A 14,264-nucleotide genomic window follows, 5' to 3' on the forward strand; every position below is an offset into this window, starting at 1 on the left:
CCCTCTGCCTGAAACCCGAAAAACAGTGGCAATAAAAGGATCAGGCTGACAAACGCAAGGTAGAATAAAACTGACGTGAATATTTAACTGTTAACATTTTATTGGCAACCTAGGGTTAAGGTTGGGTTAATGTCCACCTCTTTTCACAGGAGTTTCACCTGCTCAGAGCACCGAAATGGAAAATTTATATTGTTTTTAGGAGAAAAAAATACTCATTTTTTTGTGTCCCGAGTCTAAAAAAAAATCTCTCAGTTTTTAAAACTAGCATCTAGTGGTCATTAAGTTTCATTTTTCACCCAAGATGCTTGGTGCTTCATGCCAAAATGCCATAAATTTAATGTTGAAACATTGTTTAATGTTAGAATACTAACCATTGAGCAATGGTGAAAATACTAATTGCTGACATTTTTAATATTGGAAATATTAACCACGTTTAAAAAAATCTGATGAGAACAAATGACAGCAACTGATTTTTCTAGAATTAAGACTAGTAGTACCTTTCCATTCTGAACACTACATGACTTTATCTGGCTCGGTGGTTTATTACATTGCATCAGTCAAGGTGAGGAAAGGAGCAGCTATCTTATATTAGGCTTCATTAAGTTGGTGATGCTTTTCTCCATAGCAACCTACTTTTTCCATCCATGAACTCAAGCATCAGGTTCCTAACATCATCTATGAATCTTTAATCATAGAATATTTAAATGTATTAAAAAGAAATGGAAAAGCCACAACTCAAGTGTTTGAAGCTGAAACAGCGTTAACTAATAGACGACTGGAAAGATTGTGTGTGGCTATAAATGTCTTCCCATTTGAATTTAAAATAATGTTGCTGTTTTTGTCAGAACGACGTCTGGTTTTGTCTCATTACTCTGAGAACATCCCATTTCAATGTATTTAAAAGTTGACTCTTGTTTAAGGTCACTTTATCAGGCTGGAATAAACAAGGGTGGTCTTGAATATTGAATGACGAGAATCCTTAGAAGGACTCAGCTGTCAAATAAGATCATTCACAGGAGATAATTTAGTTATTTGAATTACACTTAAACCTAACACTTTTCTGCTAGACAGAGCAAACATACACAGTCGGTTTCCAAATATACCCAGTGAGTTACAACATTTAATGCAGTGAAAAAAATCAATCTTAACTTTTCCGTGTCTCAAACTAAAACCAATTAGCTGGTGTATAAAGGAAAGCAAAGTTAATGAAATTAGCAAGGAATGTGTCTTTGCTACTTGGCTGTAGAGTTGCATAAAATGATGTGGAAAAATACCACATCAGACATCTGGCTGTGTTTAAAGCTCGATAGTTAATGACACAGAGCGACATCATGAAGTACCTGTACTGAAAAGGTATGGCTAATTAAAAATAATGAGCTGTGTGGGCCGGAGAAAGTCTACCAGCCTAAGTCACTGATACTCTATATGGACAAAAGTACTGGGCCACCTACGAATATCATCCACATGAAGATGTATGATACATTTTGCAGCACCAACAGTTTCCACTCTTCTGGGAAGGCTTTCTGCAAGGTTTTGGGGTGTGTCTGCAGGAAATCTCCTAAAGAGCATTTGTGAGCACAGACACTGATGTTGAATGAGACGGCCTGGCTTGCAATCTCCATTCTAGTTCATCCCAAAGGTGTTCGATGGGGTTGAGGTCAGGGCACAGTGCAGGCTAGTCAAGTCCTTCCACATCCAAAGTCATCCAACATTGTCTTTATATGGACCCTGGTTTGTACACTGGAGCACATTTATGCTGGAACAGGAAAGGACCTTCTCCAAAATGTTCGTGCAGAGTTGAGAGTATAAAAATTGTGCAAAATATCATAGTAAGCTGAAGTATTAATTATCCCCTTCGCTGAGCTAGGCGGGGTAAACAACCCCATAGCATTATCCCTCCTCCACCAAACAGACCTGGCACAATGGCGTCATGCAGGTAACGATCTCAGACTGCCAGATAATGAAGCACAATTTGTTCTAGAGTCCAGTGGTAGTGTGCATTAAATCACGCCATCCTATTTTGTGATGTAAGGCTTGACATGAAGCTGCTCGCCCATGGAAACCCATGCAATGGCACATCTATAGTACAAGCTCCAGTTCACTGCTGAGACCAACCAGCGGTCATGTAACCAGGGAGATGACTCTCCTACTCCCCTCCAATACCCAGTTTTATTTGTTTTTAAATTGCATTGTTGAATTCAATTTCCTTCAGTAAGAGGAATATTAATTTAATGTGAAGATCTTAATAGAAAAATTATTCTGTTCCTGTGCTATGAAGGCAGCAGGGGGGTTCTGTAATCGAGAGTTAAAGAGTAGTTTTCCTCCTCATCAGCAACCAGTAGCCTCCGTACTCTGCTGATGCTGCATTGTCATTCAGAAAATTTACTACAAAAAAACAAATAGACCTCACCTCACAAATGCACTTTGTGGGTTCTATTAGAGTAGCATTAGACTGCAAGGAAATGGCCTTAATACTAAAAAGAAAAAAGAAAAAAGAAAGCACTACTTTTTTTTTAGCTCCTCACGTCAAACTCTGTGTACTATATTTGTGCAATATTCCTACAGGGATAACTTTATCCCTTTTTATGTGTGTTCTGTATTGATTTCATATCATGTGGCTTTCCCATGCCATTATTTCTATGAGTAGCAGCAATACATATCAATTTTCTTATACAAAATAAGTATAACATTAGAAGACAAGATGAAATTTATTTGTGCCAGGCTTCTATTAAAAGCAGGTTACAATTTCATTCACCTGTTACCAGAAAAAGACACATCCATGTTACAGATTAGCCTTTTTTTTAAGAATAATGAATAAAAACATAGTGAATATAAAAATAATAAAATAGGCGGTGGTGTTATTTTAATTTGAATGGTTCTCTCGTATGAATTCATGTAATATGTAACGTCTTCGTTGTTCGTGTTTCACATAACTGGCAATTGTTTCTTCATAATAGGAAGGGTTTACTTTACAATCCAGAGTTACCCGAGATATGGCAGTAAAATTAGGGCTTGATTAATAAAACTGAACTGAATTTATTAAGAAACCCTGTGTGTTATTGTGAAAAACAATTCTAGTTTACAGGGTTAAAAATATTTTGATAAAAATCCACAGTGACTGACATTTCTGCTGTTACGCCTACTAGTAAGATGGCAATACCCTGTGGCAAAACAGAATCTGCTTTAAAAAAAATCAAACAAACAACAAACAGAAGCAGAACTGCCAAAAACTGTTTCTCTAATGAGGTTGACTCTATTTCTTCTAATTTTCTATTTTTAACACGTTTGATTGTATTTTCTGTTTATGCTATTCATATATGTACAGCACCTTGTAAACGCTGGTTTTATGTTAAAGCACTTGATAGAAAAGGTGGTATGGTATGGCAATGGCCACATGAGCTCAGGAGATAGAGAAGGTCATCTACTGATCGGAAGGTACGTGGTTCGATCCCTGGCTCCCTCTAGTCTGCATGCCAAATCTGCTTAGGCAAGATATTAACCCCAAGTTGCATCCATCGGAGTATGAATATGGTAGTTAGTAAGCACTTAAAAGCATAGAAGGCAGTGTGAATGGGTGAATGTGGCATGTTGTACAGAGTGCTTTGAGTACTGTGGGAGAGTAGAAAAGCGCTATATAAGAATCAGTCCATTTACCATGAGGCTGGCTCCATAATGAGTCAATCCGCATAGGATCTCATGTCAAAATCTCCAACTCAACACTATTACAAACCATAACTACAAATGTAATACAGCTTGATGTGGCTTGATGACTGAAGCTGTAGTACTGTATTAGTCTATTATTTACCTCTAATTAGCAGGTAATGCAACCACAGGGCTAATGAGACTGCTAACAATCTTGCTAGCATTAGCTGATGACTTAGCTTCCTCTGGTATAAACAAAGTTCCACAATCCAGTGTGGGAGGGTTCAAATTTACAAGCAGAGATTTCAAAACGTCTATTGTTCTATATGGTCCATGATGCAAAGCCCTCTTTAACCATAGCAGATGCAGACCAAGCACCGTGGGTGCAGCGCTGGTAGACACTTTAATTAGGCTTCAGCACAAGCCCTTACTGCTAAGTCCTCATCTCGTCTCACTGGTGACTCTATCTAGGTGCTGTCCACTCACATTGGACAACGCTGACTGGTATTAAGGGCCACATTAAACTTTAACAATGGCATGTTATTGCCATTTATTAGAGCAGCTACTCTATAATTGAGTTACAAGAAGGCTGAGAGGAGAAACATGCCTGGTTTATAAATCACAGTGGCACATTTAAAATGATTCTTTTCACCGGCGTCTTTTTAAAAATGGAGCACAGACTGTGATGATGGTTTTAGTGAAGCGATTATAATATCTGATGTGTCTGTACTGATATACCATTTACTCGAAATACCTTCCAGAGCACAATAGTGCGACAATACTGCAACGGTGCTGTGTTTCCAGCGCTAAACAGGATTAGTGTGACAGTGAGAGGTTGAAGGGGGCCGGGGGTGGGGTGCAGAGACAGATAGGGGGGAGAGAGAACAGCTCCTAAGTGAGTCTTTCATTTGAATGCTAGTGGATGGCTGAGAGGCGTGTTGTCAAAAGATAAGGACTGGCCTCTGAGGCCACTGAGGACTAACAGAGGGTCTGGCACTGCATGTTACAACAGGCGTATCACAGCCGCGGCACTGTGCTCTACAATACCACTGTAACAGATAGGATGCCACTGACACTCCGGCGCTGGATTTATTCCAAGCAGTCTGTACGAAATCCAAATGAGTTCAGCGACGTGCAGCCCTCGCTCTACGAACTTTTCCCAGAAAGTGCACGCACGCCGTGGCCTGTGCTAAAGAGAAGGAAGAAACGCAACAAAAGGTGTCACAAAAGCAAACAACAAAGTGAGAAAATTAAGCAAATGAAAAGAAGAAGGAAAGCTTTGTTGTTCCCAAGATGACTAAATTACGACACCATCTGTTCAAAGAAAAATGTCTCGCCTCCATACAGCTGTGCCACACACTGGTCTTAACTTTTTAACGATGAAGGCAAAACAACACCCCGTGATATTGCCGCGCCGAAAACAAATAAGCCAGTATTTGCAATCCTCGGTCATCTGTCTTGGTCAAAAATTTCTCAAAGTAGCTTTGTGTCATTTATTCAGCTTCTTCCTGCCAGCATATTTCAGAAAGCTGAACAGGCTGGAATTTGCTGGAGCTTTTCTGCTGCAGGGGTAGAAATACTACTCACGCTATCAGATTGAGGGTGCCAAAAAGTTGGCCTCATGCATCAAGTTGAAGTATCACTACCCCGTGTTACGCCTGACAAATGTTTTTCCTTCCGTTATTTTAACACCTTTGGTTTTGATCTTGGCTTAGTTTTAAATGAATTCTGTTCACACCTGCCAAGTATTATCAAGGGAATTCATGCCATCAATAAATTAGCCCTGAAGAAAAACATCTGCACACTGCAAATCACTCACCGCTTTCACTTCTGATGTAGCTCGACTATACGTGCTTATGCAGAACAGAGTCATGACAGGTCGTGGCAAGACTGTATTAATACAAGGACACCAAATATCAATATTTTAATTTATTTAAAAAATTCAAATATTCTGGATTCTGAAAAATACTACTAACAAGAGGGCTCATCTCATGCACCCTGCTCCTGAGAAAATCGAACAATCGGCTCAGCTGAAAAGCACCCGACACGCTTAGCTTGACAGAGCTCAGTCACTGGAGTAAAAGCAGGACAGTAGCCTCCCTGTATCTATAAAAAAAATTAGAGGACGCCTGATGAATGCATAGAAGTCTTTCACATTCTGCGACCGACTACAGCGACTACACAGGTGCCCACAGTTTGAGGCTGTTGCACATTTAAGAGCGCTTTTGATCGCAAGGCCCAGGTTGCCTGATTGGTTGCAAGTTTTCTGCAAACAGTCGCCATCCGACTTGGACTGACTGCAATCACTCTCTGAGACCATGTCGAAGGTTTCAAAATACTTGCCTAATTAATAAATGCAAACAGTTTGCCAACATGTTGCCAACAGTCTGAATGAGTCTATGTCACTGAACACAACTCGGGGGGACTCGTCTCCACTGGCTGCCAGCTGGTTGTATTCTGGTTATATATAGAACAGATCACAGATGCAATAGTTAAATGTGAATTTCTACTTGAAATTTAGCCTGCCTGGGAACTTCCCATAATGCACTGAACATTTCTTCTCCTCTCCCATTTTGCCCTTTCCCTCTTTTTTTGTTGCTCTTCTCTTTCCCTTTACTCCATAACTGGTCACAGCAGATGGTTGCTGCTCCTTGAGCCTGGTTCTGCTGGAGGTTTCTTCCTCATAAAAGTGAGCTGCTCCTCTCCAGTATTTCCAAGTGCTTACTTCTAGGTTTGGTTAGATTGTCCAATTCTGACAGTTTTCTCTCTAACAATGCAGGCCCTTTACCTTACAATGTAAAGTGCCTCGAGGTGACTGATGTTTTGAATTGGTGCTTTATAAAAAATGTGACATTAATTGAAGAGAGAAAGATATTTTGCTTCATGCGTGATAAAACTGTGCTGCTGGAGGTGCTGAATGAAAATCAGAGAATTCGTCAGTCTCCAGGCAATAAGAAAATCACATTTTGTGGCAATATGTTGTCTTGAGGCATTTTTATCAGGCCAAAAACGAAAAGAAAAAAAGGCAATAATTTGCTCCACAACAACAAATTAGAGGCTCCACATACAAAAATAAAATAGTGGAGGATAACTGAAATGTTTAATTTGTGGTAGAAATTACAGATGACTCTCATTTGTTGGGTGCTAACAAAGAATAATTCAATTTTCTCTGCAATTAGTACAAATCACAGGTTTGGTCCCGTGTGGGGAGGATTCAATCTTATCTTCATGACTGGTCTTGCCTGCCACACCAGTTGGTTGCAGCTTCTTTGTTACTGTATCTAAAATATTTTCACATTCGATTGAGATTAAAACTGCTACAAGGACAGTGAGTTAGACAACATGATTCAATTAACAGTGCTTGGCTCTCAGCAGGACTCGACATGCGGAGAAGTGCCTGAGGGAGATTTTTTTTGGTTTTTTTTAATGCCACAGTAGTCAGCAAGGACTCACAATGCTCAGAACGGATTACTGTTCCTGGAGGATTTAACATAAACAATGCCAACCCACATGCATTGCACACTTTGTGGTCTTCTCACCCAAAGGAATTCAGCTACCGTGTGAACAGAAACAAACACAGTTTCTCTCGCGTACATCTCCAGCATGGAGCTGATGTTCTACTATTTCGGTTAGCCTCCTTGGATTCTGTTCCATATTGGCAATGCTGGAACGGAAAGATACCAGCCAGAGCCTCATTTCTGACATGGGAGTTACATCATGTTTAATTCTCCTCCAATGGGATTAGCAGCAGGTAAGACAGTGATCTCAATGCACTTAATGAATTACACGAAATGAGATTTGGCTGCAGTCACAGTAGGCACTCAAGACGGCTGGGGCAGCCAGGACTGGAACACGGGATAATGACATTTCTGTGATTTTGTTTGGTAACAATTAGTTTCAGAGTAATTTGATACTGATGCAAGTAGAACCTTTAACAAAAGGTGCATGCCAACTGCACGGCGGGGCATCATCAAGACAAAAATCGCCAGGGGGTAATCGAGGTCTGGCTCTTTCTTCCTGAACAAGAGCAGAGAAGACGCCTCCAGTTGAACAAGTGTTCTGGCCCGTGGCGATGCCGAGCAGAGCACAACGGGAACGTGCATATGAGCGAAAGCTAAGCGGTGACAAATGAAAGCAGCGAAACATCCCTTTGTCATTTCATTGATGAATACAGGGGCCTATTTGTCAGCGGCCGACAGAGAACGCTTGCCCTGGGATAGTGATACATTCAGATAATACAGAGTAACTCATTGAGCCTCTAATTTGCAGCGATGTGCTTCGATTTATCATGTGGCAGATGTTGGGGGTCTTTTTTTCCCCTCACAAACAGACACACAGGTGCAGGTGTCGGGAAGGGAAACGGGGGCTGGGGTGGGGGGACACAGTTTACAACTGTGACAATGATGGCAAACAGCTGGTCCAGGAGTCATTCTCTACGACCTCCACGCATTTGAATTGCAACCTCTGAATAAACCTGTCAGATGTGGTTAGGTATGGGCTGCTGGGGCAATTTTCCAATGCAGGCCACCTCCTCGCTCCTTCCCTCTGCTAAATATGCGATGCTGATCCCGGGGTCTCTGGGGAACTTGCCTTGACAGTGCGGCAGGAGACTCTCTTGGCAAATGCACAAAAGGCTCTGACTCTAAGCCTAATGTATTCATCTCTGGGAGCTGTTGATACTGCAGGTTACCATAAGACTGTAGGTAAGCTACAAGAACAGAGCACAATAACGGCTCGAAAAACACATTTCTACTGTTTACTGTAACAACTCACAGCTTAAAGTGAGGGAACTTCAGACTGATTTTTTTCTTTCCACAGGGATGTGAACTACTACAAAAACACATCTGGGAGAGACATCTGTGCCACATTTTGAGTATCAAACAGTTAATTTTCTGTACTCTGGTGATACCATCTTCACCATTTTGTATCTTTGCTGCACTGATTTAAGGTGGAAATGTCTCTAAAAGGTGGTAAGACCTACACATCACTCTCAGATATTTTTCGTGTTTCATATAGACCGTGCTGAGTCGACACAATTACACAATCGTTTGTGGACGTAACCTCTTTAACTGTAAATGTGTCTGACATTCATGTTATGGCGATTAACTTCATTCTTCAGCCTCTGAACCCAGATTTTTAGGCTTGTTAAGAATAATGTTGATTTCAGGTATGCAGTGGCCGACTGAAATCTTGAAGAGCACAAAATATTACTGTAAGATCAGTTAGCAAGCTAGCAACAGCTCGAGAAACATTAGCCTAGTGGCTCAAAAGTTGCTCCTCCATGATTATCAACCTGCCTGCAAGTGAAGTCTACGCTGTAGAATGAGATGGAGGTAAGAAAAAAGATACTATATATGAACTATGATGGTAACTTTAAATGGCAAACCGCTGAAGAAGTATTACTTACTGGAATGACTCAGTCATTAACTGTGTTCTGGTAGCCTAACAGTATACATTTTTAAAGCTGTAAAGAACGTTTGACTGACAGTCAACATTTTCAACACATCTGGTTACTATTTGGGCAGCACATATACATTGATAATAAATCAAAAATATCTGAATCAAAACAATTAAACAAAGTGAACATATACTGGGTTATATTTCCCTTTTATTAAGAGGCATCTGAACCACCTAAAAAATGGGAATGAGACTGTTTGTAGGTAGCTGGACCACTATACAATTTAACTTTTTAAGAAAAAATTGTTACTTTAATTTATATTTGTTTTAAAGTTAGGTGATAACATTAAGTATGTAGTATGAGAACTAACTGTGAATAACAGAAGAATTTGAAGTTCAAAATACATGCAAGAAGGCTGAAAGTAACATTTTTTCGTGTCTGAAACGATTTTTGCGGCTAAAGTATGACTGAACTCTAACCCTAGCCTTAAGTTTGCCAGAGACGGTGGATCTTAAATAGGTTACAGTTTTATGACACCCGAATGTAACATACTACCTTAAACATAGTCACATCTAGAGCTGGGCGATAGAACGATAACGATATGTATTGCGAAATAACTTTTACTCGATAGAAAAATTAAACTATTGCGATAGGCCTCATCTCTCTTGTGCTCTTAAAAAAAAAAAAAAGAACAGCCAATCCAAATTAAGTAGCGCAGAGCCGAACCAATCACAGCCGCAGCGTCACGTCACGTGACTTGTTACGTACAGCACAAGTGCCAAGCCGCACGTGTGTATTTGTTTGGGAAGCAGCCAGCCGCCGTGCCGCCCGGGTAATGGAGGAAATGAGTTTGCCGACTAGAGAAAAATCAACCGAGAGCGTGACCGAAGGTTATCGAAGAGAAAACAGATGATGGTTCCAATACCGGAGAGATTGTCGAACGGAAAGGCCATAGAAGTTTCTAGTGTGAAGGTACAAAAAAAAAAAAACAGAGTAGCGCGCACTGTAAATTGTGCCGAAAGCAAGTCTGGAAATACAATAAAGCGGTGCATGCTCAATCTCTGACTGAAAGCGCTAATTCGTCATTCGGTTTTTGTCAGACTAAAGTAACTGTTAAAACTGTTTGAAAAGCTAAGCCATACAACAAGGAGAGATTGAGAATTTCCTTTTAGTTCTCAGTTTATTTGATATTGACAAAAGTTAGTCAATTTTGTCTGTTCTTCTGTAAAACAAACTAAGATTTATTTTTTTAGAATTAATATTTTGTTTCTAAGTGGAATTGACAATTTAGTAGTCTGTTTTGTTCTATTTTGAAACTTAAACGCTTTAGCAGCCGCCCTTTGTGTCTGAAAAAGTCTCATGTTCCTTAAGTACATCTACCCTGTTGAACTTATTATGGGAAATAAATATTTAAATCAAAACAAGCTGCTGATTATTTCAAATATAGTTATTTGGCTTATATCGTGATATATATCGTTATCGCCTGAAATGAAAAAAACATATCGTGATATGAAAAAATCTTATATCACCCAGCTCTAGTCACATCTAGTTTTTTTCATACATGAGACAAGATATTGTGTGTGATCCATATTTTATTATTATGCTGCTCCAATATTGATAATTCAGAATTAGAAATCAGATTCATACGTTCTGACTGTTAAGGCAACAACAGAGGAGAGCTTACATTTCAAACTGGAAAAAAAAAGATCTTACTCTTAGGAGAAAATAATGATCCCATAATGTCCATTAATTAGCCACAGGCTACAAATTGAACTCGATTTTTATCCTGTATTTATTTAAATTCAGGATAATTAGAACAAGGAACATAAACCAAATTAGCCTTTTTAAGTCTCTGTTTGCAACATACCCATTACAGAACAAACAGGAGTAGTACCTTACTAGTTAAAAACACAACAATTCTGAGGCCTAAGGGACAACGCTGAAGTGTCAGTGAGACAATGTACAGCCACGTAATGTTGGTATACTTGGAGACCAGAAACTATACCAAGTATAAAAATATGCACATGAAACTTGCATTTTCAGAGTTATGACTCTGAGAAGGAGTTCGATGTTTGACACACATTATAATTACACCTCCTTCAGCTATATGTCACAGCATCTCCTGCTGCTGCCATGCTGATGAACAGACAGATCAGCAATGAAATTGCAGCAACTAATCTGGTGTTGTTTCCATAACACAAGAATGCATGAACACAGTGTTCACTATTCTTGGCTTCTTCCTCCAACTCTCCCACTCCCACTGGGGAAATGCACCTCACAGTTTGAAAACCTCTCATCCACAGTAACCGGGACATGCCCGGTGGAGAAGAAAACCCTCACTGCTGTGCTTTAAAATGTAATATTTAAAACTAGATTCTACTCTCCATAGTATGGGGGTGGAACTGTCCAAAACAAACACCTCTAAAACTAAACAAACATTACAAAAAAGATGGACTCAAAAGTGACCCATGCATAAATGTGTTTTTGAAGAAAAATATCCTCAATTAACCTGCAGCTTGTTAAATGAGCTTCTCAGAAAGCACAATGTTACCAAGCTACATTCATAGAGAACGATCATAGACTATTTGGACACAAATATAGCTCAGTCGAAGATGGATGTAACCACTGTGATGTCATTGGTTGGTGTTCAGACTGATGGTTTGGGGGTTTTTGCTGCTGCCATGTTGGTTTGCATGTCCCCAACCTTTTTTGCGCCACGGACCGGTTTAATGTCAGACAATATTTTCACGGACCGGCCTTTAAGGTGTCGCGGATAAATACAACAAAATAAAATGATACGACCGAGACAAAAACTGTGATATCTTGTAAATATAATAATAAACACGAATTCACTGTGTAATTGTGTAACTTTATTAGCAGCGTCGTCCTGAGATGCACCAACAACATTGAGACTAACATCCTCCTCTCTGCCCCTTAATGCTCTCTGGTCGCTATGGTAACGTGTAAATATTGCGTTCAAAATAAGACACACAACTACAACACGGGAAAAGACCCAGGGAAACCGAGTTAACGATAAAAACCCTGAAAAGCATAAATTTCACACCCGAGCCTCAGCTCTCGCGGCCTGGTACCAAACGACTCATGGACTGGTACCGGTCCGTCGCCTGGGGGTTGGGGACCGCTGGGTTTGAAGACCCAGCAGTGACCATATTTGGAGGGTGACGTGCCAGCCTCAAGTGGGCATTAGAGGAATAACAATTTCTCCAGTGGCTTCATTTTTAATCCCCAGAGATTGCCTCATGGAAACAGTAAGATGTAAAAATTGAATCTACATTTTTAATATAACATAAAAATCAATCCAAATCTGAAAAATTTCAATAAAACTCTTTCATTGTTATTTTAAAAACGAGGAGCAGTTGATATGGCACTCAGCCCTACACTACGACTCTAGCAACCTTTGTGAAAATTATGTTAAACTTCAATTTCACACACACATGGACACAAACTACAACACACAAACGTATTTTTGCACACATGCTCACTGCTGTGTTCTCACACTTGATTGGAAATACTCACATATTCGCCGTATGAGTCCTGGACTATGGGAGGAACTGGTCTGTACCCGGTGGCCGGGGGGGCCCCTCTGGCTCTCTGCACCCCTCGCCCTCTGGAGGATGGAATCCGGCTGGGCGGGGCTCCTCTGGGTGCCGCTCCTCGAGGCAGTGCTGCGTGCAGTGGAGGAACTCCTCCGCGACTCCTGACACGAGACACAAACATCCGCCCAGGTTTAGATGAAAGAGAAGAAGAGCTAATGCATGTTTTATATCTTATTAGCTTTTTTGGAGGCGACTGTAATAAATTCTGTAGATTACTGGAGGGAGGAATGGAAATGTGCGTCTAGCTGAGATGGATCAGATGCACAACACAACATATTCATATCATTTTTAAGGCAGTAAACGATACTGTTAAATGCATATCAGTTCACAGTATTTCATCTATCTCAGATGTCCATTGCATTCCATGTCTTCACGATGATGTGCTGTAATTTATCATGTTTGCAGTGAAGCTGCCTCATCTACTTCCATTCCAGTTAGTGATTTCCTACATCGGCCAGAATGACTTGACTGCAACCGTAGCAATGAATTTGATACATTCGGCAGGCAGGTTATGTGTGTAGGTGGAGAGAGAGGAACAGCGAGGGTGGAGGGCAAGTTCTTCCAGTCGAGAAGAAGTGAGTCATGTCCATTACTCAAAACACAGCATGTCTTGTGGCTGAATTGCTTTCTTGTCTATTAAGGCAAATGTAGATGAAGAAAAAAAAGTACTTCTGCCTGTTTTATAATAAATGTATTCTACTGTGTTTGTTGATTTTCTAACTTGTCAGCCTTGAGAGTAAAGCACTGGTTAGAATTCTGCAAAAACTGAACATTTTTTTAAAATCTGTTTCTTAGACATGGTTGCTTTTGATATTTAGAACTGCCAACAACCGACTTCTGCCTTTAATATTTTAGTAGCCAAGCATGCCCATCACACACTGCTCTGCAGCAAACGAGAGAGCGATTCTGATGACATCTGGAACACCGAGCCTAACTCGCGCTGAAATCAAGACGGAAGCAAATTCAAGCTGCTCTGCTGGAAATCAAAGGCGGTCTGACCTTGTGGTTTGGTAAAAATGTTGCGCGCGCTTTTTACATCGAATGAGCTTTCTTTTTAAAAGCAGTTAACTGATCTGGAGCAGCAGCAGAAAACCGCCAGGGGTCATTTTCTTTCTATGCTTTCCATTTCAGCTCCTTCTTCCCATCTTTTCTTTTTTTTCCTGGTGAAACATCACAGATTTGGGGCAGGAAGACAGAGAGAGTGAAAAAAGACTAACCAGGATAGTAGGGAATGTTTACTTGATTGCAATTTGACCATCCTTAAGTTTAAATACTGTAAAAATGATTCCTCTTTAAGAGCTGGATCCTTCTATTCCAGCTCCAGCTCCAGTCAACGTTAGTGTAAAAAGGAACATCAATTACAAAGTCTCTATTAGATCGACATCAAAAAAGCGTGAGTGCGAACATGGAAGAAACTGCATGCTACTTCCACTGTAGGAGCCTGTGGGACTTCTGTCTTATCACGCACAAATTAAGCATGGTAAATGCTAATTACAGTGTAATTTAAAACACAGCCAATTATATTCTGACTCTGAGCAACACAAACGCCCTTTCTCCGTGACCTTGTTTATCTCAAAATCTGATAAAAGAAGTGTGTTTTCTTTTCT

General features: G+C 40.2%; 1 protein-coding gene across 1 annotated transcript in view; it reads right to left on the reverse strand.

Moving 5' to 3' along the window:
* khdrbs3 (KH domain containing, RNA binding, signal transduction associated 3) overlaps nucleotides 1-14,264 on the reverse strand; it is a 129,400-nt gene that overhangs the window by 21,539 nt on the left and 93,597 nt on the right. Inside the window, exon 6 of the mRNA XM_031743465.2 lies at nucleotides 12,578-12,758. Within this exon, the coding sequence (XP_031599325.1) occupies nucleotides 12,578-12,758 (181 nt within the window). The remainder of the gene's footprint in view (nucleotides 1-12,577; nucleotides 12,759-14,264) is intronic.

Source organism: Oreochromis aureus, linkage group 22 (assembly GCF_013358895.1).
Source record: "Oreochromis aureus strain Israel breed Guangdong linkage group 22, ZZ_aureus, whole genome shotgun sequence".
In the NCBI taxonomy this organism is placed as follows: Eukaryota; Metazoa; Chordata; class Actinopteri; order Cichliformes; family Cichlidae; genus Oreochromis; species Oreochromis aureus.